We start from the raw sequence: 22,931 nt of genomic DNA on the forward strand, positions 1-22,931 counted from the left end.
GATCAAGAGTCACATGTTCTATGGGCTGAGCCGGCCATGTGCCCTGCATCTGGTTTCTTTTAATGATTTTTAGAAACCAACCCTTGAACACCAGGTGCTCATAGCTATTAGAGTTTCACTGCTTTTAAGGCCCTTTGGGAAGACATTGTATAATAATTTAAGTTTTCTTTGCAGTTTTAAAATTGTGTTTTGTTTTGGCTTTAAACTACATCCCATTAAGGAGTATGATATTCAAAAGGCAGTCAAAATGATTCTTTCCTCTGTGTATAGTACCAACTTCACATAAAATTAAGTTCATTTGTTTCCATGATTCCAAATCTTACAGTTTGCTTTTCCTCTTCTTTAATTTTATTTTTTTAATATATAAAAAATATAAATGGTTTAAAAGTCAAAACTATATAAAAAGGTATACAGAAAGGCCTGGACTTCCTTTTTTACCTCTCTTCCCAGGTAATCATTTTTATTAGTTTGTTTTATCCTATTTCTTTTTGCAAAGCAAACAAGTAAAAATGTATTTCTAATTTTTTCCTTTATATACCTATTCCACACCTTGCTTTTCTTACTTAATGTACCCTAGAAATCACTGTATATCAATACACAGAGAAATCATTGTGTTTTAAAGCACTGCAGAGTATTCCATTGTGTGGGTGTTCCGGTTATATAATCAGGCCTCTATTGATAGGCATTTGGGTCCTCTCCAATCTCTACTGTTACAAACAATGTGGCAATGAATAACCTTATGCATGTGTTGCTTATTTGTGGAAGTCTGTCCTCACTGTAGATTCCTAGTAGTGAAATTACTGGACCAAAAGTTAATCTGCCTTTTTTCCCCAAATCCCTGTTATAGAGTTTGTACCATTTTATACTTCTACCAGCAATGCATCAGACTGCCTGTTTCTCCACTGTATTTCCAAACATTTTGCATCACAAGATAATTTTACTTTGCATTTTCTTATACATAAGAATAAGCACCTTTTCAAGCGTTTTACGAGCCATTTCCTTTTCTTTTTTTTCCTGTGAACTGTTTATGTTATTTATCCATTTTTTTCTATTGGGCTTTCCTCACTCCCTGGTTATAAGATCATCCACCCATGTTTCCTTCTAGCACTTGATTGCTTTTATTTTTTACATTCAAGTGTGATCCATTTCGAAATGGCAGGTTCCAGAGTAGGAAAAAGTATCAGATAAGCCTGAAAAATTTTGTATTGCCATAAAAGAAGGAAGGAATAAATGATGTGGACACATCAATAGGATACAGAAACCAAGCTGAAGGGGCTCCTACTGGACAAATCTGGGACAATTTGAGCAATAAAATGACAAATTATAATCCATAAAAAAAGAATCCATGACAGTGTGCAGATGTAAATGAATGACTCAATGAGGAGGGAAAGCTCTTCCTTACAGCAGAATTCTAACTATTAAATGTAGAAGAAGTCATAGAATTAGAGAAAATCATCATTTGACAACCAGCACAATAACTGTTCCAAGCAAAAACACTCAGTAGATGCTAAAAAGAGTAAGTGAAAGTAATCAGAGACAGATTTACAGAGTCTCAAGGTATTTCCCACAAAGACACTTGTCTCAGGTTGGATTCTCTGGAATCAGATGCTGAGACAGAGTTTGGGTACAAGCTATATACTTAGGAGAAACTAACTGCAGTGCGGGCTTATCAAAACTTTGGCAAACTAGCAGAGAGCTCTAAAGCAGCCAGGCCCCTTCTCACTCAGACACTAGTATAGGCTGGCACAGGAAGGGTGTGACCTTGGGTGAAGTTAGTCATGCTGAAAGACCTGACAGTTAGAAGCTGTCTGCTGACCACACTTGCCACAACTGAGGAGCAAGTCCTTCCTCGAAGGATCTACGGTGTATCCAGGTCTACCAAATACTCATTAATTACAAAGAAAAATCAGACCTTTACAGAATGGAGAAACTTGGCAGATACCACCTCAAGTGGTGACTAAAGTTAACAGTCCTAGAAATGCTACAATGACGGAGATCACTTTTGTGGTATTCTTGCTAAAAATGTACATTTTGAATCTAGTCACCAGGAAATATCAGACAAACCTAATTTGAGGGGTACTCTACAAAAGGAGCCTGTACTCTTCAAAATTGTTATGGTAACAAAGGAGAAGGCAATATTGAAGAACTCTTCTAGATTAAAGGACACTATAGAGGAATGATAACTGCAGTGTGTGATCCTTGGCTGAACCGTGGAGCAGAAGGGACTAGTGGGGCACCTGGTGAGATTTGAGTAAGGTTTACAGATTATGATTTTTTTTAAAGACTTCATTTATTTATTCATGAGAGACACACACAGAGAGGCAGGGACATAGGCAGAGGGAGAAGCAGGCTCCCTTAAGGGGAGCCCGATGTGGGATCGATCCCAGGACCCCAGGATCACGACCTGAGCCAAAGGCAGATGGCTCAACCCCTGAGCCACCCAGGTGCCCAGGTTTACAGATTAAAGTAGTATTTCATCAATGCTAATTTCCTGATTTTGATAACTGTACTCTAATTATATAAGAAAATTTGTTATAGAGTGAATGTTTTTGTTCTTCTCCAATGTTCATATGTTAAATCTAATGCCCAAGTTGATGGTATTTGAGAATGGGGCCTTTGGGAGGTGACTAAATCATAAATGTGAAGCCTTCATGATTGGGATTAGTGCCCCTTTAAAAAACCTCAGAGAGATCCCTTGTCCCTTCTGCCATGTGATGATACAGTGAGAGGATGGCCATCTAAGAACCAGGAAGTGGGCCCTCACCAGGCAAAAAATCTGCTGGCACCCTGATGTTGGTTCGCAGCTTCCAGGACCATGAGAAATAAATTTCTGTTTATAAGCCACCTGGTCTGTGGTATTCTGTTACAGAAGCTGCTATAGAACAGACAGATATAGGAGCCCTGGGTGGGGCTCAGCAGTTTAGCGCCTGCCTTTGGTCCAGGACGAGATCCTGGAGTCCCGGGATCGAGTCCCACATCAGGTTCCCTGCATGGAGCCTACTTCTCCCTCTGCCTGTGTCTCTGCCTCTCTCTCTCTCTCTCATGAATAAATAAAATCTTTAAAAAAAAAAGGACATTTTTTTTTTAGAACAGACATTTTTGTTCTTAGGAAATATCACTAGGTATTTATTGGTAGAGGGACATTATATCTTCTATTTAGTCTCAAACTGTTTCAGAGACAGAATGAATGATAAAGAATGTATAGCAAATAAAAATATTTAGGGAATCAGGGTGAAGGATATATGAAAATTCTTCATACTGTTTTTTACAAGTCTAAAATGATTTTAAAATTAAAAGTTTAAAATATAAGAAAAGAAAAAATAAGATTTTATCAATTTGTACTTTATTTTTAGAATATCGTGTGAGGTATGGACCTGATTTTATCCCTCACCAAATATCTATCCAGTTGTCCCATCTGTTCCTCTATGATTTGAGATGCTACTTTTATCATGTTCTAAATTTTTATAATTATTATTTCTGGACATTCCATTCTGTTCCATTGGCCAATATATCTGTCCACATACCATAATATACAATTGTTTTTATAACAGACTTTATTTTTTAGAACAGTTTTAGATTCAGAGAAAAACTGAACAGAAAGTAGAGTTCTCCTAAACTCCCTACTCCCAACAGTTTTAATTACAGAGGCTCTGTGGTTTAAAATATGTTGAGGTTTGCCACCTTTATGACTTTTCTTTTTCATGGTTTCCTTGTTCTTTCCTGTTTATTTTTCCCTATGGCTTTTAGGATCAACTTGGGTAGTGCCAGAAAAAAGAAAACTTATTGGGAATGGAATTCAATTATACATTAACTTGGGAAGAACAGAAATCTTCAGGACGCCTGGATGGCTCAGTAGCTGAGTGTCAGCCTTGGGCTCAGGGCGTGATCCTGATCCCTGGTCCAGGAACCGAGTCCTGCATCGGGTTCCCTGTGAGGAGCCTGCTTCTCCCTCTGTGTCTCTGCCTCTGTCTCTCATGAATAAATAAAATTAAAAAAAAAAGAAATCTTTGTAATATTGAGTTATTCTATACATGAACATGAAATATGAAATGTCTTTCCACTTATTCAAGTCTACTTTGTGTTTTTCATGAATGTTTTCCTCTTACAGGTTTGGCATATTTCTTAAGTTTATTCTTAAACATTTTATCTTTTTTTTTATTATAAATTAATTTTTATTGGTGTTCAATTTACCAACATACAGAATAACACCCAGTGCTCATCCCGTCAAGTGTCCCCCTCCGTGCCCGTCACCCATTCACCCCCACCCCCCGCCCTCCTCCCCTTCCACCACCCCTAGTTCATTTCCCAGAGTTAGAAGTCTTTATGTTCTGTGTCCCTTTCTGATATCTCCCACACATTTCTTCTCCCTTCCCTTATATTCCCCTTCACTATTATTCATATTCCCCAAATGAGTGAGAACATACACTGTTTGTCCTTCTCCGATTGACTTACTTCACTCAGCATAATACCCTCCAGTTCCATCCACGTTGAAGCAAATGGTGGGTATTTGTTGTTTCTAATGGCTGAGTAATATTCCATTGTATACATAAACCACATCTTCTTTATCCATTCATCTTTCGATGGGCACCGAGGCTCCTTCCACAGTTTGGCTATTGTGGACATGGCTGCTAGAAACATCGGGGTGCAGGTGCCCCGGCGTTTCATTGCATCTGAATCTTCGGGGTAAATCCCTAACAGTGCAATTGCTGGGTCGTAGGGCAGGTCTATTTTCAATTCTTTGAGGAACCTCCACACAGTTTTCCAGAGTGGCTGCACCAGTTCACATTCCCACCAACAGTGTAAGAGGGTTCCCTTTTCTCCACATCCTCTCCAACATTTGTTGTTTCCTGCCTTATTAATTTTCCCCATTCTCACTGGTGTGAGGTGGTATCTCATTGTGGTTTTGATTTGTATTTCCCTGATGGCAAGTGATGCAGAGCATTTTCTCATGTGCATGTTGGCCATGTCTATGTCTTCCTCTGTGAGATTTCTCTTCATGTCTTTTGCCCATTTCATGATTGGATTGTTTGTTTCTTTGGTGTTAAGTTTAATAAGTTCTTTATAGATTTTGGAAACTAGCCCTTTATCTGATATGTTATTTGCAAATATCTTCTCCCATTCTGTAGGTTGTCTTTGAGTTTTGTTGACTGTATCCTTTGCTGTGCAAAAGCTTCTTATCTTGATGAAGTCCCAATAGTTCATTTTTGCTTTTGTTTCTTTTGTTTTCGTGGATGTATCTTGCAAGAAGTTACTGTGGCCAAGTTCAAAAAGGGTGTTGCCTGTGTTCTCCTCTAGGATTTTGATGGAGTCTTGTCTCACATTTAAATCTTTCATCCATTTTGAGTTTATCTTTGTGTATGGTGCAAGAGAGTGGTCTAGTTTCATTCTTCTGCATGTGGATGACCAATTTTCCCAGCACCATTTATTGAAGAGACTGTCTTTCTTCCAGTGGATCGTCTTTCCTCCTTTGTCGAATATTAGTTGACCATAAAGTTCAGGGTCCATTTCTGGATTCTCTATTCTGTTCCATTGGTCTATGTGTCTGTTTTTGTGCCAGTACCACACTGTCTTGATGACAAAATACAGCATCCATTCCTGATCAAAACTCTTCAGAGTGTAGGGATAGAGGGAACTTTCCTCGACATCTTAAAAGCCATCTACGAAAAGCCCACAGCAAATATCATTCTCAATGGGGAAGCACTGGGAGCCTTTCCCCTAAGATCAGGAACCAGACAGGGATGTCCACTCTCACCACTGCTATTCAACATAGTATTGGAAGTCCTAGCCTCAGCAATCAGACAACAAAAAGACATTAAAGGCATTCAAATTGGCAAAGAAGAAGTCAAACTCTCCCTCTTCGCCGATGACATGATACTCTACATAGAAAACCCAAAAGCCTCCACCCCAAGATTGCTAGAACTCATACAGCAATTTGGTAGCGTGGCAGGATACAAAATCAATGCCCAGAAATCAATGGCATTCCTATACACTAACAATGAGACTGAAGAAAGAGAAATTAAGGAGTCAATCCCATTTACAATTGCACCCAAAAGCATAAGATACCTAGGAATAAAGCTAACCAAAGAGGTAAAGGATCTATACCCTAAAAACTATAGAACACTTCTGAAAGAAATTGAGGAAGACACAAAGAGATGGAAAAATATTCCATGCTCATGGATTGGCAGAATTAATATTGTGAAAATGTCAATGCTACCCAGGGCAATTTACACGTTCAATGCAATCCCTATCAAAATACCATGGACTTTTTTCAGAGACTTAGAACAAATTATTTTAAGATTTGTGTGGAATCAGAAAAGACCCCGAATAGCCAGGGGAATTTTAAAAAAGAAAACCATAGCTGGGGGCATCACAATGCCAGATTTCAGGTTGTACTACAAAGCTGTGGTCATTTTATCTTTTTGATGTAAGTGGAAAAGGAGACTTTTCGTCCACCATGTTTTCAAACAAATTATTATGTATATACAGAAATTATTGGTTTTTGTTTACTAATTTTGTATCCTGGTTTTTGTTTGCTAATTTTACTCCATTCTTTTTTGCTTAGGCATTCTATTGTTATTAATCCTCTTGGCTTTTCAACATATACTATCACATTATCTGCACACAGAAATAGCTTTCCCTCTGACTTTCCAATGTTTTATGCTTCTAATTATTTTCTCTTGATTGAATATGGTAATTGATTTTGTCAATACAGTACAATGTTACACAGCAATGGACATAGTAATAAACATCTTGCTTGTTTCTGGTTTTAATGGAAACTGATCAAGTATTTTGTGTGTGTGCAACTTTATTCTAAACCACTTATTCCTATTTTATTAAGCCCTATTTAAAACAAGGAACAGATTTTGGGATTTTTCAAATACCTTTTCATCATCTATAGAAATAATGATTTTTCTTTCTAAATGATGAATTTAATAGCAAAAAGTAGAAGAAATTAGCTATTACCCTTCCTATCTACTGGTAACACCACTTTTCTCAGAGGCACAGTCCTGTCTGCGCTCAGAGGCACAGTCCTTTTCTCAGAGGCACAGTACTGATCTGCTCCCCATGCCCCTCCTCCCACCCCTATGACCACTATTGGGAGCTTTGTTCCCAAAGATTAACAACTATCTAAGTCTAAAAGGATTTAAATGAAAAGAAGATTTCTATGGTAAAAACTATAAAACACTGATGAAAGAAAGTGAAGACAACACAAAGAGAAATGGAAAGACATTCCATACTTATGGATCAAATGAACAAATATTGTTAATATGTCTATATTAGTGAAAGCAATCTACACATTTAATGCAATCTCTATTGAAATGCCAATGGCATTTTTCACACAACTAGAACAAACAATCCTAAAATTTGTATGGAACCACAAAAGATCCTGAATAGCCAAACCAGTCTTGAGAAAAACAGAACTGGAGTTATCACAATTCCAGACTTCAAGTTATATTACAAAGCTATAGTGATCAAAACAGTATGGTACTGGCATAAAAAAAACAGACATACAAATCAATGGGAAAGAATAGAGAGTCCAGAAATAAATTCATAATTATATGGCCAATTAATCTTTAACAAAGCAGGAAATAATATCTAATGGGAAAAGACAGCCTATTCAACAAATGGTGTTGGAAAAACTGGACAACTACATGCAAAAGAATGAAACCATTTTCTTTCACCATACACAAAAATAAACGCAAACCGGATTAAAGACCTAACTGTTAAGACCTGAAACCATAAAAATCCTAGAAGAGAGCACAGGCGAGTAGTGACCTTTTTGACACTGGCCAAAGACTTATTAGATATGGGCACCCTGGTGGCTCAGCGGTTTAGCGCCGCCTTCAGCCCAAGGCCTGATCCTGGAGGCCGGGGATCGAATTCCACCTTGGGCTCCCTGCATGGAGCCTGCTTCTCCCTCTGCCTGTGTCTCTGCCTCTTTCTCTCTGTGTGTCTCTCATGAATAAATAAATAAAATCTTAAAAAAAAAAGAAAGAAACTTATTAGATATGTCTCCTGAGGCAAAGGAAACAAAAGTAAAAATAACTTATTGGGACTTCATCAAAACAAAAAGATTCTGCATAGCAAGGGAAACAACCAAAAAAACTAAAAGACAACCTATTGAAAGGGAAGAGATGTTTGCAAATGACATATCAAATAAAAATTACTATTCAAAACATATTTAAAAAGCTTATACAACTCAACACCAAAAAAAAAAAAGATAATGCAATTAAAAATGGGGAGACATAGATATTTCTCCAAAGAAAACATACAGATAACCAATAGACACATGAAAAGATGTGTCTATTGGTTAGACACACATCATTAATTATCAAGGAAATACAAATCAAAACCACAATGAGATATCACCTTGCACATGTCAGAATGGCTGAAATAAAAAACTCAAGGGATATCTGGGTGGCTCAGTGGTTGAGTGTCTGCCTGCAGCTCAGGTCATGATCCCAGTGTCCCAGGATAGAGACCTGCATGGGGCTCCCACCCAGGAGTTTGCTTTTCCCTCTGCCTATGTCTCTGCCTCTCTCTCTCTGTCTCTCTCATGAATAAATAAAATCTTTAAAAAAAAAAAAGAAAAGAAAAAAGAAACAAGTAGTGTTGGTGAGGATATAGAGAAAAAAGAACCCTCCTGCACTGCAGGTGGGAATGCAAACTGATACAATATGGAGGTTCCTCAAAAAATTAAAAATAGAACTACTCTAGGTTCCAGGAATTGCACTGCTGAGTATTTACTCAAAGACACGAAAACACTAATTTGAAGGGATATATGCACTCCTATGTTTATTGCAGCATTATTTACACTCGCCAAAGTACAGAAGCAGCCCAAGTGTCAACAGATGAATGGATAAAGATGTGCTTTATATTTACAAAAGAATATTATTCAGCCATAAAGAAGAATGATATCTTGCAATTTTCAACAAGAATGGATCTAGGAAGTATAATATAATGGTAAGTGAAATAAGCCAGTCAGAGAAAGACAAATATATGGTTTCACTCATATGTGGAATTCAAGAAACAAAATAAATGAACAAAGAGGGTAAAAAAGAGACAAACCAAGAAACTAACTCTTAACTATAGAGAACAAACTGATGGTTACCAGAGAGGTGGGTGGGTGGGTGGGTGAAATGGGTGAAGGGCATTAACAATACACATTTCTTGATGAGCACTGACTAAAATATGGAACCGTTGAATCACTATATTGTACACTTTTTAAAAATATTTATTTATTCTTGAGAGACAGAGAGAGAGAGAGGCAGAGACATAGGCAGAGGGAGAGGCAGGCTCCATGCAGGAGCCTGACGTGGGACTCGATCCCGGGATTCCAGGATCACGCCCTGGGCCAAAGGCAGGCGCTAAACCACTGAGCCACCCAGGCGCCCCTATATTGTACACTTGAAACTTATAACAGTATGTTAATTACACTGGAACTTAAAAATAAAACTTGTAATATGCAAATAAGTACTATAATATTAAAGACAGGGATTATTCATATGAAGTCTAAATGTATTTGACTACGCACACTACACATCTTTGTATTCCCAGTGTCAAATACAGCACCTAGAACACTATAAGCACAAAGCAAGGTAGGGAGAAAGTGAAAGAGGAAGTACTTGTTTTACATGGTGTAGTTAGAAAAGCCTCTCTTTATAGCTGGGTACTTTAAAAGAAATCTAGAGGGACGGAACAAACCATGTGGAATCTGGGAGAAAAGCATCCCAAGCAGAAAGAGAAGGAGTACAAAAGTCTTAAGGTGGGACAATGCATGGCATGATAGATGAAATTCAAGGAGGCCTTGACTGAAGCAGAGTGGCTAAGGAAGAGACGAGTCAAAATTAGTGGCAGTTGGGAGCATTTAAGGCCTTGTAGACTACAGAAAGAACTTTGGACTTCATTATGAGCAAAGAAGAAAGCCACTGGAGGGTGCTGACAGAGGAGTAGTAATCTTGGATTTTTTTTTTTAAAGATTTTATTCATTCATTCGTGTGTGTGTGTGTGAGAGAGACAGAGAGAGAGAGAGGCAGAGACACAGGCAGAGGGAGAGGCAGGCTCCATGCAGGGAACCCGACGCGGAACTCAATCCCGGGATTCCAGGATCACTTCCTGGGCCGAAGGCAGGTGCTAAAGTGCTGAGCCACCCAGGGATTTCCTCTTGCCTTGGATTTTAAAACATTTGCAGGCATTTTTGTGTATGTGTGCGGGGGGAGGACACAATATACTGTTAGGAAGCTACGGCATATGTGTACATGTCAGAGCCATGACCCTCCACTTCTCCTTTTTAAATACTTGTAGAATACATACATACATACATACATACATACATATATACTTGTAGAAAGTATACCAGTTATCCACAGAAAAATAAGAACCACATAGCATCTGGAAGAAGAAAACACTGAGGATACATTCACACCACTGACAGTGACATATGCAATAATAACATTTTACTGCTATCTCTTCCTCCCGGAGCGGATGATATCCTTTCAAGCAGTTAGTCTAAAAAACTTCTCTGAGGACTTTACTTCTAATAAGTTCCCATTTATTTTTATGTTGTTCAATTAGTATGTTAATAAAAAGTACTCCTCCTGTGATTCCATCTGGGTAAGCCAAAGTCCACATTAATAAGTATAATGAAGCACTGGAAAGAGAGAGCACAGAGAACGGAAATGTTTTTAAAACAATTTTAAACATTCTTTATCATCAAGGTTTATGGATCCGTATTTTAGAGAAATCTATTCTCCATAAAACCATAATCACCATTATTTGTGGCCTACTATTTCAGTTAAGTATAGGTGCCCATCTGCTTAAGGAAGATGTGTTGCACATTTCAGCAATATCTAAATCTGTGTAGCTTATATGCTTGTAAGAATAGTGTCAGGTATTAATCTTCCTAAAGTCCCACATGGTGTGGAAGCCTCTCTCCCTTACAACATACTCTCCCACATACATACTCTGGACACAATCAGCAGCTCATGCAAAATAGGCACATGCTTTTGGAATATGATATTTGAATACAGCCAATTAAGAAAAGAATATTAAAAAAGATTGTGTCAGAATATGCTTTCACTCATTAAAGATGGGGGAGGGGGAGTTAAAAACAAACTCTAAGAATTAAAAATAAAAAAGAAAACTCCTGTCCCCCAAAGAAGAAGGCAAGAAAAAATATGCTAGTGGCCTTTTAAATCTTCTACCCATCTCCAGTAATATCCGAAAGCTTACTCTAAGAACTTTACATTACTTTTTAAGGCAGGTATTATTCCATTTTATAGAATGGGAACAAGTTCAGAGGTTAAATAATTAATGAAGATCATTCAAATATAGCCAGGTGGCCAGTGTGACAGCTGTAGAAACAAAGGAAGAGTGGAGAAGAAATTAGGTCAGGGAAGTAATGAGGGGAGGAGGGCATGGTAAGCACTTTAGGCGTTCCACTGAACAAGACAGGAAGCCACCACGGTTTTCAGAAGAGGAGAGAGGAGTCACAAATCTGGTATTGACTTTAAAGGGATTATTCCGGCTACTCTGTGGAGAATGGACAAGGTGCAGAGTGAGGACGGGAGTGGAGTGAGGAAGGAGAGGCAGAATGTAAGAATATAGTACTACAATGACAAAGATAATGTGATAACCACCCACAACTTAGTGACTTTAAACCACCACCATGTATTATTTCCTACAATTGTGTGGATCAGCAATTCAAGCTATGATGAGCTAGACTGTTTTTCTACTAGCTGTAGTTAATTGGCAGCTCAACTGCAGCAGGAAACTCTAAGACGGCCTCCTTCACACATCAGGGGCCTTGGCACTTAGCTCATCTTGGCTGGGCCTCTCCATGTAGTCTAGCCTGGCCATCAGTTTCAAAAGAGCTAAGGCAGAAGAAGCATGCTGTCTAGAGGCTTAGGCTCCAGATCTCACTCATCACTTCCACCATATTCTATTGATCAAAGCAAGTACAAGGCCAGCCCAGATTCACTGGGTGGGCAAAAAGACTCCTCTAAAGAGATTGAGGGAAGGAGATAAAATTATTGTGGTCATGTTTTTGAATCTGTTCCACAAGACAGAGATTATGGTGGTTTGAATGAATATAGGTGTCATGGTGGTGGTAAGCAGCTGGGTTTAATACCAGGATTTGTTGATTAATTGGATATGGGAAGATTTTTCAACCAAGGAACTAGAAGGATGAAACTCATTTAATGAGCTAGGGTAGGAAGAATTGGGAAGGTAGGAGAGGGGGTAGAGAAAAATAACTCAAGGAAGGTTTTTTTGGACATGGTAAGCTGAGATGCCTATTAGATACCCAAGTAGATGATTAATCTGTAGTTTAGCATGCTGCATCTTCTTTGTCACAAACTAGAAGAGGCCAGGAGAGAAGGAAAGTCTTATTTGTATATTTAGGGCATAATGTTCTTCTTCCAAATAGTATGCCAAGGTTTCTAAGTTGTCTTGTGCCTTCTCCTTCATATATCTTGTCTTGCAAGAAATGGTGAAGACCCAAAGAAAGTTCAGTTTATTTGGAAGAAAATAAAAAGCTTTTTGTTCATTTGGGTTGGGTTTTTTGGATATACATATTATAGAGCTCTCTCAGACCAGTCTGATTTCTGGTACCAATAGAACGTAAGAACAGATTAATTTACTAGCAATCAAAAAAAAAAATCTGTTCTTTAGAAAAAGAAAAAAAGGAAAGAAGGCTGGGATAATTATAGAATGCAAACAAGAAGGTCTGCAAGGCACTAAATTACTATACTCCAGTATCTGAAAACAGATAGTAAATAACAAAATAAGAAGGTTTTAAACAAATATCCTAATTCCTGTCTTAACTTGTCCTATAATTATGTAACCACTGGGGATGGGATATATAGGGAGTCAGATTTTTTTCTAAATAATATCAGCCTAATTTCAAAGAATCAAAACAAAACTGCAGAACCAATAAGCAATATCATCTAGCCTTTAACCCTGAAGACTACTGAAATATATATTTGGTAATCATAATTTAATTAATATTGTTATTGTGGATGTTTGTTCTAATATATTGAAACACAATTCAAGTGAGTTTATAACTGTATGATTCTACTCAACACATATTAATTAGACTCTCTAGAAGATGCAAAGATGAGCATGACTCAAATGTATCGAAATCTTCTAAGCAGGATTTTTCAAATACTTAAATATGATATAATAAAGTACACTTCATTTATATTCTAATACACAAATGATTTGTGGAGGCTTACTAGAAATATTCTTATATAAAGTTGTAAATATATTTTAAAAACAAAAAAATACAAATTAGATGTGAAGCAGAGAATAAGGGGAGAAATACCAATGCATGCTACAACAGAGAGAAACTTCAAAAACGTAAAAAGCATCAGACACAGAAGATCACTTACTATATGACTCCATTTACATGAGGTATCCAAAAAAGGCATACAAATACAGAATAGAAAAGAGGTTGCCTGGGGCTGGGAACAGGAATTAACCATTATTAGGCATGAGAGATCTGACAAAGGTAACTGAAATGATCTAAAAATGAATGGTACAACTTGGTAAGCTTACTGAAAACCATGGCACTGTACATTTCAAGTGATTGAATTTTGGAGTGTGTAAATCATACACTATAAACTTTTTTTAAAAAGGTAACATAAAAACATTTATAGACACACAAAAGCTGAAATAATTCATCACCAACTGACATACCTTACAATAAATGCTACAGAAACCCCTCAGGCAGAGGGAAATGACATGAGAAAAGAAATCTGGATCTATAAAAAAAGAAAAGTACCAGAAATGGTAACTATATGGGTAATTATATAAGATTTGTTTTCATACTGTTTAAATCTTTTAAAAGATAATAATTTTAAAAGATAATAAATGGTTTAAACAAAATAGTAGCAATACAGTGACTTTTATAATATAAAAATGCATAATAGCATATAAGGCTGGGAGGGAAGAATTAGAAGACTTTTTATAAGGTACTATTTGTGAAGCTGTATATCATTTGAAGTTAGATTATGATAAAGATATAATCTATAAATCCTAAAGCAAATCACTAAAATAACAGAGTTATAGCTAATGAACCAACAAAGAAAATAGATTATAAAAAATTATTCAAAAATCATTAAAAAAATAATTCTAAAGAAGGCAAAGGAGAAGAAAAAAGGAATACAGGATAGGACAGATTAAAGAAACAGCAAATGGTTACACTTCACCTGACTATATAAAAAATCACATTAAATATAAATGATCAAAACAGGGCAGCCTGGGCGGCTCAGTGGTTTAGCGCCACCTTCGGCCCAGGGCCTGATCCTGGGGACCCGGGATCGAGTCCCATGTCGGGCTCCCTGCATGGAGCCTGCTTCTTCCTCTGCCTGTGTCTCTGCTTCTCATGAATGAATGAATGAATGAATGAATGAATGAATAATCAAAACACCCCAATTAAAAGAGACTGTGCTATAATTGATGATACTGTTGTTTATTTGAAGGTTGCTAAGAGTAAATCTTAAAAGTTCTCAACACGAAGAGAAAAAAAAATCTAACTATGTGTGGTTGATGGATGTTAACCACTTATTGCAGTGATCATTGTTTTAATTATACCAAATATATTTATATTTTCAATCATTGTGTTATATACTCGAAACTAGTTTGTTATATGTCAACTGTAACTCAATAAAAAAAAAAAAAAGGAAAAAAAAAAAACCCCACAGCTTTTCAGATTGAATTTAAAAAGCAAGACTGAACTATAGGCTGCTTATGAGAAATGTTTTTGTGTTTTTTTTTTTAAAAGGCTCCACACCCAGCTTACAGCCCAATGCAGGGCTTGAATTTACAACCTGAGATTAAGACCTGAACTGAAATCAAGAGTTGGAAGCTTAACTGACTAAGCCACACTGGTGCCCCAAGAAATGCATCTTATTATTTTAAAATTTTTATTTATTTGAGAGAGAGTGCACATACACAAGCAGGGGTAGCAGAAGAGGAAGCAGGCTCCCTGCTCAGTAGGACCCCAGGATCATGACCTAAGCTGAGGCAGATGCTTAACCAACTGAGCCACCCAGGCGCCCCAAGAAATGCATTTTAAATATAAAGACAAATAAGTTAAAATAAAAGGACAAAGACCTGCCATGCCAACACTAATCAAAAGGAAGATGAGTAGATGTTAATATCTGCCCAACTAGATTTCAAAGGAAAAAATATCACCAGGGATAAGAAAAGCCATTTCATAATGACAAAAGGTCAATTCACCAAGAGAACGCAATAATGGTACCTAATTAGAGCTGCAAAATGCATGAAGCAAAAAGTGACAGAACTACAAGGAGAAAGACACAAATCCATTTTTATTGTCATACCTCTCTCAATAATTAATTAATAGAACAAAGAGAAAATCAGTGGGGCACTTGGGTGGCTCAGTCAGTTAAGTGTCCACATTCAGCTCAGGTCATAATCCTGGGGTCCTGGGATCAAGCCCTGCATCAGGCTCCCTGCTCCTTGGGGAGTCCGATTCTCTCTCTCTGCCCCTCCCTTCCACTTGTGCCTACTCTCTCGAATAAGTAAAATCTTAAAAAAAAAAAAAAATGAGCAAGAACATAGGAAACTTAAACATCAATCAATTTGCCTTGACATCTACGGCACATTATGACATAACAGAAAACTCTACCCAACAACAAACAGCAAAATGCACTGCTGAATACAGAACATATTTTTCTCAAATGCACATGAAGTGCTTCTACTACAGATCACATTTCGGACCATAAAACAAGCCTGAGTACATTTTAAAGGACACAAGTCATGCAAGATATGTTCTCCGACCACATGGAATTAAATTCAAAATCAGTAACAAGAAGGTATCTGGAAAATCCTCAAATAACTGTAAATTAGCATACTTCTAAAACAACCCAAGAGTCAAAGATGAAATCAAAAGTGAATTTAGAAAATACTTTTACTTGAATGAAAATGAAAGTACAATATATCAACACTGATGAGATGTGAATAAAGCAATATTTAGGAATAAATTTACAGAACACGTAAGAAAGCACTCAAATCAGTGACTTGAGTTTCCTAAGAAACTAGAAAAAGAGCAAATTAAACCCAAAGTAAAAGGGAAAGAAACAATACATATCAGACAAGAAATCAATGAAACAGAAAACAAAATAATGGAGAAAAACCAAAGAAATCAAAGGTGATTGTTAAGACACTGCGGTCAATGTTGACATTTAAGCTATCTATCTGTCTCATTTTAAATCTGCAGAAATCATGGAGGAGACACTGGAATATTAGATATACAGTCTCAAAGGTCACACTACTACTCTACATACTTCTCTCTGAAACGGGATGAGTCATATCCATCTTTGGACAAACCACATAGCTCTTCCATGCAACAGTTGTCTCAGAAGTAAAATAAATGGATTAGACCATCTCTAAAATCTCATTGGGCTCTAAGATCCTCTACATGTACACATCTACTATTAACAGCTCTAAATGACCCTAAATGACCTGGACAGATGTCTTGATAAAACCCTGGGAACTAACTAACTAACTAACTAACTAACTAACTAACTAACTAACTAACTAACTAAAACCCTGGGAACCTATATTAGCACTTTCCTCGAAAAAATACCACCTTGACCAAAGTGTAAAAGTTGGTCAATCCACCCATAAATTCTTATGTTCAAAATGAACCTTGGGGGACACCTGGGTAGCTCAGTGGTTGAGGATCTACCTTCGGTTCAGGGAGTGATCCCAGGGTCCTGAGATCGAGTCCTGCATCAGGATCCCCCACAGGGAGCCTGCACTCCCTCTGCCTATGTCTCTGCCTCTCTATGTCTCTCATGAATAAAGTCTTAAAAAAAAAATCAACCTTGGAAGAAAATCAAGAGGACTTCAGTTTAATTTAATGTCAAGGACCAATATTACTAATTTACTTAATCATCACTTCTCTGTTTATCATCCCTGTGAGATGACCATCTTAGATTCATTACTTCTTACTCAATTTTTTCTTTTTAAGATTTTATTTATTTATTCATGAGAGACACACACAGAGAGAGGCAGAGACACAGGCAGAGGGAGAAGCAGGCTCCATGCAGGAAGCCTGATGCGAGACTCGATCCAGCATCCCAGGATCATGGCCAAAGGCAGACGCTCAGCCACTGAGCCACCCAGGAGTCCCACTTCTTACCAATTTTGACTTCAGTATTACTCCTTCCAGTAACATGAGTTACACATTTCATATGTGTATGTATGGAATTACAAAATTAGAAAGTTATAGAGGCTGAGAAGCAATGAGGGCCTCTTATAAACAACTTATTTGTTCAAATGTCCTACTGTGGGCCAGGCATTTTTACTATCGGAGCTATTTAGGAATCTTCTCTGCTGCTATCTTCTAGGAGAAAAATGACCTTATATAAATAGGTCAGAGATGAGACTGAAATCTGCTGTGAGTGTACAGACCTGGAAAAACAAGAAGACTAGTCTTGCAGAGTAGTTAATTTTAAAAACATTGGCTCTAGAGCCAAATCACTTCTGATGCTGATTATGCCATTTACTAGTTGTATGGCCTTGGACAAATTATTTAACTTTCTGGATATTTTATGAGCATTAAATAAATTAACACAATAAAAATGTAATTATAATCATCATCTCCCATTTAGTTTAAAAAAAAAAAACCCAGAAGCTAAGAAGATTCTTTAAAAACTATTAAAATAGCAACTATTTTTAAAAATTTAGCTTGTGTAGTTAACACAGAATGTTATATTAATTTCAGGTGTAAAAGATAGTGATTCAACAATTCCATATATTACTCACTGCTCATCAAGCCAAGTGTACTCTTAATCCCCTTCACCTATTTCATCCATCCCCCTACCCACCTCCCCTTTGGTAACTGTTCTCTGTAATTAAGAGTCAGTTTTTGGTTTGTCTCCCTTTTAACTTTCTTCATTTGTTTTTATTTCATAAATTCCACATACAAGTTAAATCATATATTTGTCTTCCTCTGACTGACTTATTTCACTTAGCATCATACTCTTTAGCAACACATTCACAACAACATGGGTGAATAGCAAGACTTCATCCTTTTTATGGCTGAATAATATTCCATTGTGAGTATAGATGTGTGTATAAGTATATATACACATATATACCATCTTTTACATACACACATATATATGTGTGTGTGTATATATATATATAGTCACTTTTTAAAATATTTGACAGAAAGTGTGTGCACACATACATAAGTGGGGTAGGTGGGTGGAGAGGGAGAAATAGACTTTCTGCCAATCAGGGAGTCGGACTCCCGGCTCAATTCCAGGACCCTAGGATCATAACCTAAGACAAAGGCAGATGCTGAACTAACTGAGCCACCCAGGTACCCTATACCATCTCTTCTTTTTCCATTCACCAATGGATGGACACTTGGCTGCTTCCACAGTTACAGTTACAGTTCCATTGTAAATAATGCTAAAACAGCACTTTAAGTTAAACTCACACTTCACTCAATTTATATATAGACATATACCAGTGAAAGGGTCTGTGTTATGAAAACATAAATATATATAAGTAGTTTAAAGGATAGTGTTACTATGAAAGTGAATGAACTTTTATGCTCATCTACACACAGTTCAGTGATACTGCAGACCTCCCAAATTCTCCACAGTTAACCTCAGATAACTTAGAAGTATTAAGTATCCCTTTATCAGAGCTTTCATTACTGATTATTTAAAAATTCTGTCAAGCATTGACCCTTAATGGTTGCAGAATGTTTTAACTTAATGAAATCCTGGGGTATGATCTCGAAAGGATGGGCCTAAAAGCCTAACTGAAGTCATGATCTCCAAAAAGGGCAACAACCTAACCCCATGCACTACCCTTCCCCAATCATAGAACAAAACAATTACAGTTCCAGTGACTTACTAAAGCTATATGTAGTGTAAATATGTAAATCACACTGCAATAGCCACTCAACAACTGTGTGACCTAACCAACAATCTATTCGCTCAGAGTCTCATTTCCTACATCTGGAGGAGATACCTATACTCAGAGATGGAGGATTAAAGAATGAAAATAATATCCCCTCCATCCTTATTAACACAATACTATAATACTTCCCAATTCAGATTCATTTCCCTTTCCGTATGTTTAACCTCACCTTTTGATTTTTTTTCCCCCAAAAAACCCTCTATAAGGGAGGGTGCCTAAGCAGCTCAGTCAGTTAAGTATCTGCCTTTGGTTCAGGTCATGATCCTGGGGTCCTGGGGTGGAGTCCTACACCAGGTTCCCGGCTCAGCAGGGGTCTGCTTCTCCCTCCTCTGCCACTGCTCTGCTTGTGCTCTCTTCCTCTCTCTCTGTGTCAAATAAATAAATAAATAAAATCTTTAAACCATCTACAGTTTAAGCTGTGAGATTTCAACATAAATGCACATTTTTAGTGTTCCTTCAGAAGCTTCACTTCAAAACTACTGTGTAATTAGAATAGGGTAGGAATAATCTTCTGACAGAATTAAATAAGACTGGTACAACTTGAGATCCCTGGGTGGCGCAGCGGTTTAGCGCCTGCCTTTGGCCCAGGGCATGATCCTGGAGACCCGGGATCGAATCCCACGTCGGGCTCCCGGTGCATGGAGCCTGCTTCTCCCTCTGCCTGTGTCTCTGCCTCTCTCTCTCTCTCTCTGTGTGACTATCATAAATAAATTTAAAAAAAAATCAAAATATCTTAAAAAAAAAAAAAAGACTGGTACAACTTTTGGAATAAATGCCCACTTCAGAGTAAATAAGATCAAATACCATCACAAGCTGATGAGAATCCTATGATCACTACCACTTTTGGGAGCAGCTTTAAGAAATACCTAAATCCACAGAACATAAAGACTTCTAACTCTGGGAAATGAACTAGGGGTGGTGGAAGGGGAGGAGGGCGGGGGGTGGGGGTGAATGGGTGACGGGCACGGAGGGGGACACTTGACGGGATGAGCACTGGGTGTTATTCTGTATGTTGGTAAATTGAACACCAATAAAAATTAATTTATATATAAAAAAAAAGAAATACCTAAATCTAGTCAATTTTAATTAATTCAAACATCATTATTCAATAACATTCAACAGATTATTGTGTGTGACTATCATAAATAGACAGATAGATAGATAGATAGATAGATAAATAAATAAATACCTAAAAAAAAAAAGAGCCCTAAAATATCCGCACACCCAAAGCCTGCGAACAACTCACTTAGGGCAGAGCACTCATCACTATCACAGGGTCGGAGCCCTCAAACAGTGCTTCGAGGACAACCAATCTCTTTCCATTTTAACGGCCACCTATTGAAATCGGGGTCTTGAATCCTCGGACTGTATCCCGGGTGTTACTCCTTTTCCACCGCAGGGAACCCGGTGAGAACCTGGTGCACTAAGAACTAGCGAGAGCCCTGGCAGGGACGGAAGCGGAACCCTGAAGTCTGACTGACGACGGGAGACAGACAGACCTCCACCACAGACAGACAAGGAAAGAGAGAACCCGGCTCCGTATCTCCTCTCCCCCCTTCTTTCGGCCTTAAAATAACACTGTGTGTGAGTGAGCGGACGCAGAGGCGGAAGAAACGAACTTTAAACGGGCCCGGGGCCACCAGAAAGGAGCAGCGGGCAGCGCTGTGCCCCGGGGCCCAACCTGCCGGCCGCCGCGGCGACCAGACCACCTGCCCCCCGCCCCCCCCGCCCGCTCCCCTTCCCGCGCTGCTGGGGCGGCGGAGGACGAGCAGAGGTCTTGGTTTTAAACAGCAACAGAAGCAGGGAGTGAGCGCGCGCGCGCACACCCACGGCTCCCCGCCGAGGAAACGCCGCGTCCGAACCCAGCAGCCCCGGAGCCACCGGAGCCACCGGAGCCCGGGCGCCCGGACCGCCCTGCCCCCAAGGCGCCCCCCAAGGCCGCCCCGCAGCGCGCTGACAAGGCCCCGGGCGCGTCGGCCTGCTCCCCGGTCGGGGTCGCGGTCGCGGTCGGGGTCGGGGCCGGACCGCGGCGGCCCTCGAGGGCAGGCGCACGGCGGGGCTCGGTACTCACACACGCACAGCTCCACCACGTACGCGTAGTAGGACCAGACCACCACGAAGGTGATGAAGAGCACCGGCACCCAGCCCACGCTGCGCTGGCAGCAGCGCCAGAACGTCCACGGCGCCATGTTCCGCCGGCGGCTGCTGCTGCGCCCGGCGCCCCACGGTCCAGCCGAGCGCCCGGGCCCCGGCCCCTGCGGCGGCGGCAGCGGCGGCGGCGGCGGCGGCGGCGGCGGCGGCGGCGGCGACTCGGCTGCTCCGGGCCGCTCCTCGCCCAGGGACCCCGCCTCCCAGCCCGAGCCCGAGCCCGAGCCCGAGCCCGCGCCCGCGGAAGAGTACACGGGAGTCCCCTCCGCGACTCCTCCCGGAGCCGCTCCCGGCCAGGTCCCGCCCCCGCCCGGCATCCCAACGCCCCCCACCCCCGCCCGCCCCGCGCCCACGCCCGCCCCGCCTCCGCCTCCGCCTTCGCCCGCCGCAGCCCGCGGCGCGCCCCGGTGGGCGGGGCCGAGCCCGAGCGTGGGGCGGGGCCGAGCCCGAGCGTGGGGCGGGGCCGAGCCCGAGCGTGGGGCGGGGCCGGGCGTGGGGCGGGGCCTCGGGGGACGGCCCGTGGGGTGTGGCCGGGCTGGCGCGGTGGGAGGTGGCGGAGGCCGGGGGAGGAGAGGAGCAAGTGAGCCTCGGGGCACCGCCGAGACCGAGGGCGCTTCCTCGAGCGCCGACCAGCCGAGCGAGCTGCTGTGGGGGCTCCTGGCTCACGCCGGGACGCCGCTGGAAATGGTCCCTCGGCCGAGTCGCGGGCCTCGGGCCTCGCAGTACAGAACGTGCTCTGCTGGGGCCCTGCGGCCCGTGTTCAGACAGGACCGGACCGAGCCCACCCCGGCTGCGGGCGAGGAACACCTACTGTCAAGAATCCCTGTATTTTGGAGTGATTTGCTCCATGTTTCAGGCGGAGCTGACAGGTGAAACCCCTATCTGAACATCCCTCCCCGGGAGAAGGGGGCGCCCGAGGGACCCCACGGGGACACGCTATCATTTTTTCCACGATGGAACTGAACTGGTGGATGTCTGTGATTTAGGATGGAAGCCGCGTGCAGACTGTCACTTTGATTTGAAACCCAAATCTCGGGGATCCCTGGGTGGCTCGGCCGTTTGCGCCTGCCTTTGACCCAGGGTGTGATCCTGGAGACCCGGGATCGAGTCCCACGACAGGCTCCCGGCATGGGGCCTGCCTCTCCCTCTGCCTGTGTCTCTGCCTCTCTCTCTCTCTCTCTCATGAATAAATAAATAAATAATTTAAAAAAAAAGAAAAAAAATCTAAAACTGAGCTGTGGGAAAGGGAGCAACAGCCCTCTCCCTGCCCCTAAACCACTGCTGAAATCTTGAGCTTACTTACAACCGGGAAATCTTGCTAAATAATGCCTGTAGTCATAACAACCTAGAAGCATCACTGTGAAGACATCATAATACAAGGTCAGAAGCATTACGAGTAATTCCAAGCTTCATTTCCAGTTACTATCATGTCTATTCTTGTTAGACTAAGATTTTCATTAGCTACTACTCACTAAAGTCTCTATGAAACAGATATCCCCCGTCTATAGTGTGATATAAAGGTCGTGAAAGGAGATAATATGTAACTACAGCACACCAGTGGTAGAAATAATAAAGCATGTGTAAGATATTTTGTTCTCCCAGATTTTGCATCTTGAAAGTCATGTCAGTGGCAAAAATGACAGTAGGTTAAAGGCACTAAAGTGAATCACATTCAGCTTGTTTTCCAGAGGGGTTGCTTAGGAAAGTTAGGCTTCAGGCTGGAATTTGGATTGGCATGAAGACCATAACTTAAAGCCTTTTCTCTTCCTGCCACCTATGTATGTAAAAAAACATCTTACTAAAGCTCAGTA

General features: G+C 40.4%; 1 protein-coding gene across 2 annotated transcripts in view; it reads right to left on the reverse strand.

Moving 5' to 3' along the window:
• The window catches only part of ZDHHC20 (zinc finger DHHC-type palmitoyltransferase 20), a 74,217-nt gene extending 52,839 nt beyond the window's left edge, over positions 1-21,378 (reverse strand). Inside the window, exon 1 of one of the 2 annotated variants that reach the window (XM_055317326.1) lies at positions 21,044-21,378. In XM_055317326.1, coding sequence (XP_055173301.1) covers positions 21,044-21,161 — 118 coding nt within the window. In that variant the 5' untranslated portion in view covers positions 21,162-21,378. The remainder of the gene's footprint in view (positions 1-21,043) is intronic. The other variant, XM_055317327.1, reaches the window with a different exon arrangement.
• Between the last annotated feature and the right edge of the window lie 1,553 nt (positions 21,379-22,931).

The sequence above is a fragment of the Nyctereutes procyonoides genome, unplaced genomic scaffold (genome assembly GCF_905146905.1).
Source record: "Nyctereutes procyonoides isolate TBG_1078 unplaced genomic scaffold, NYPRO_anot_genome, whole genome shotgun sequence".
NCBI classification, from domain to species: domain Eukaryota; kingdom Metazoa; phylum Chordata; class Mammalia; order Carnivora; family Canidae; genus Nyctereutes; species Nyctereutes procyonoides.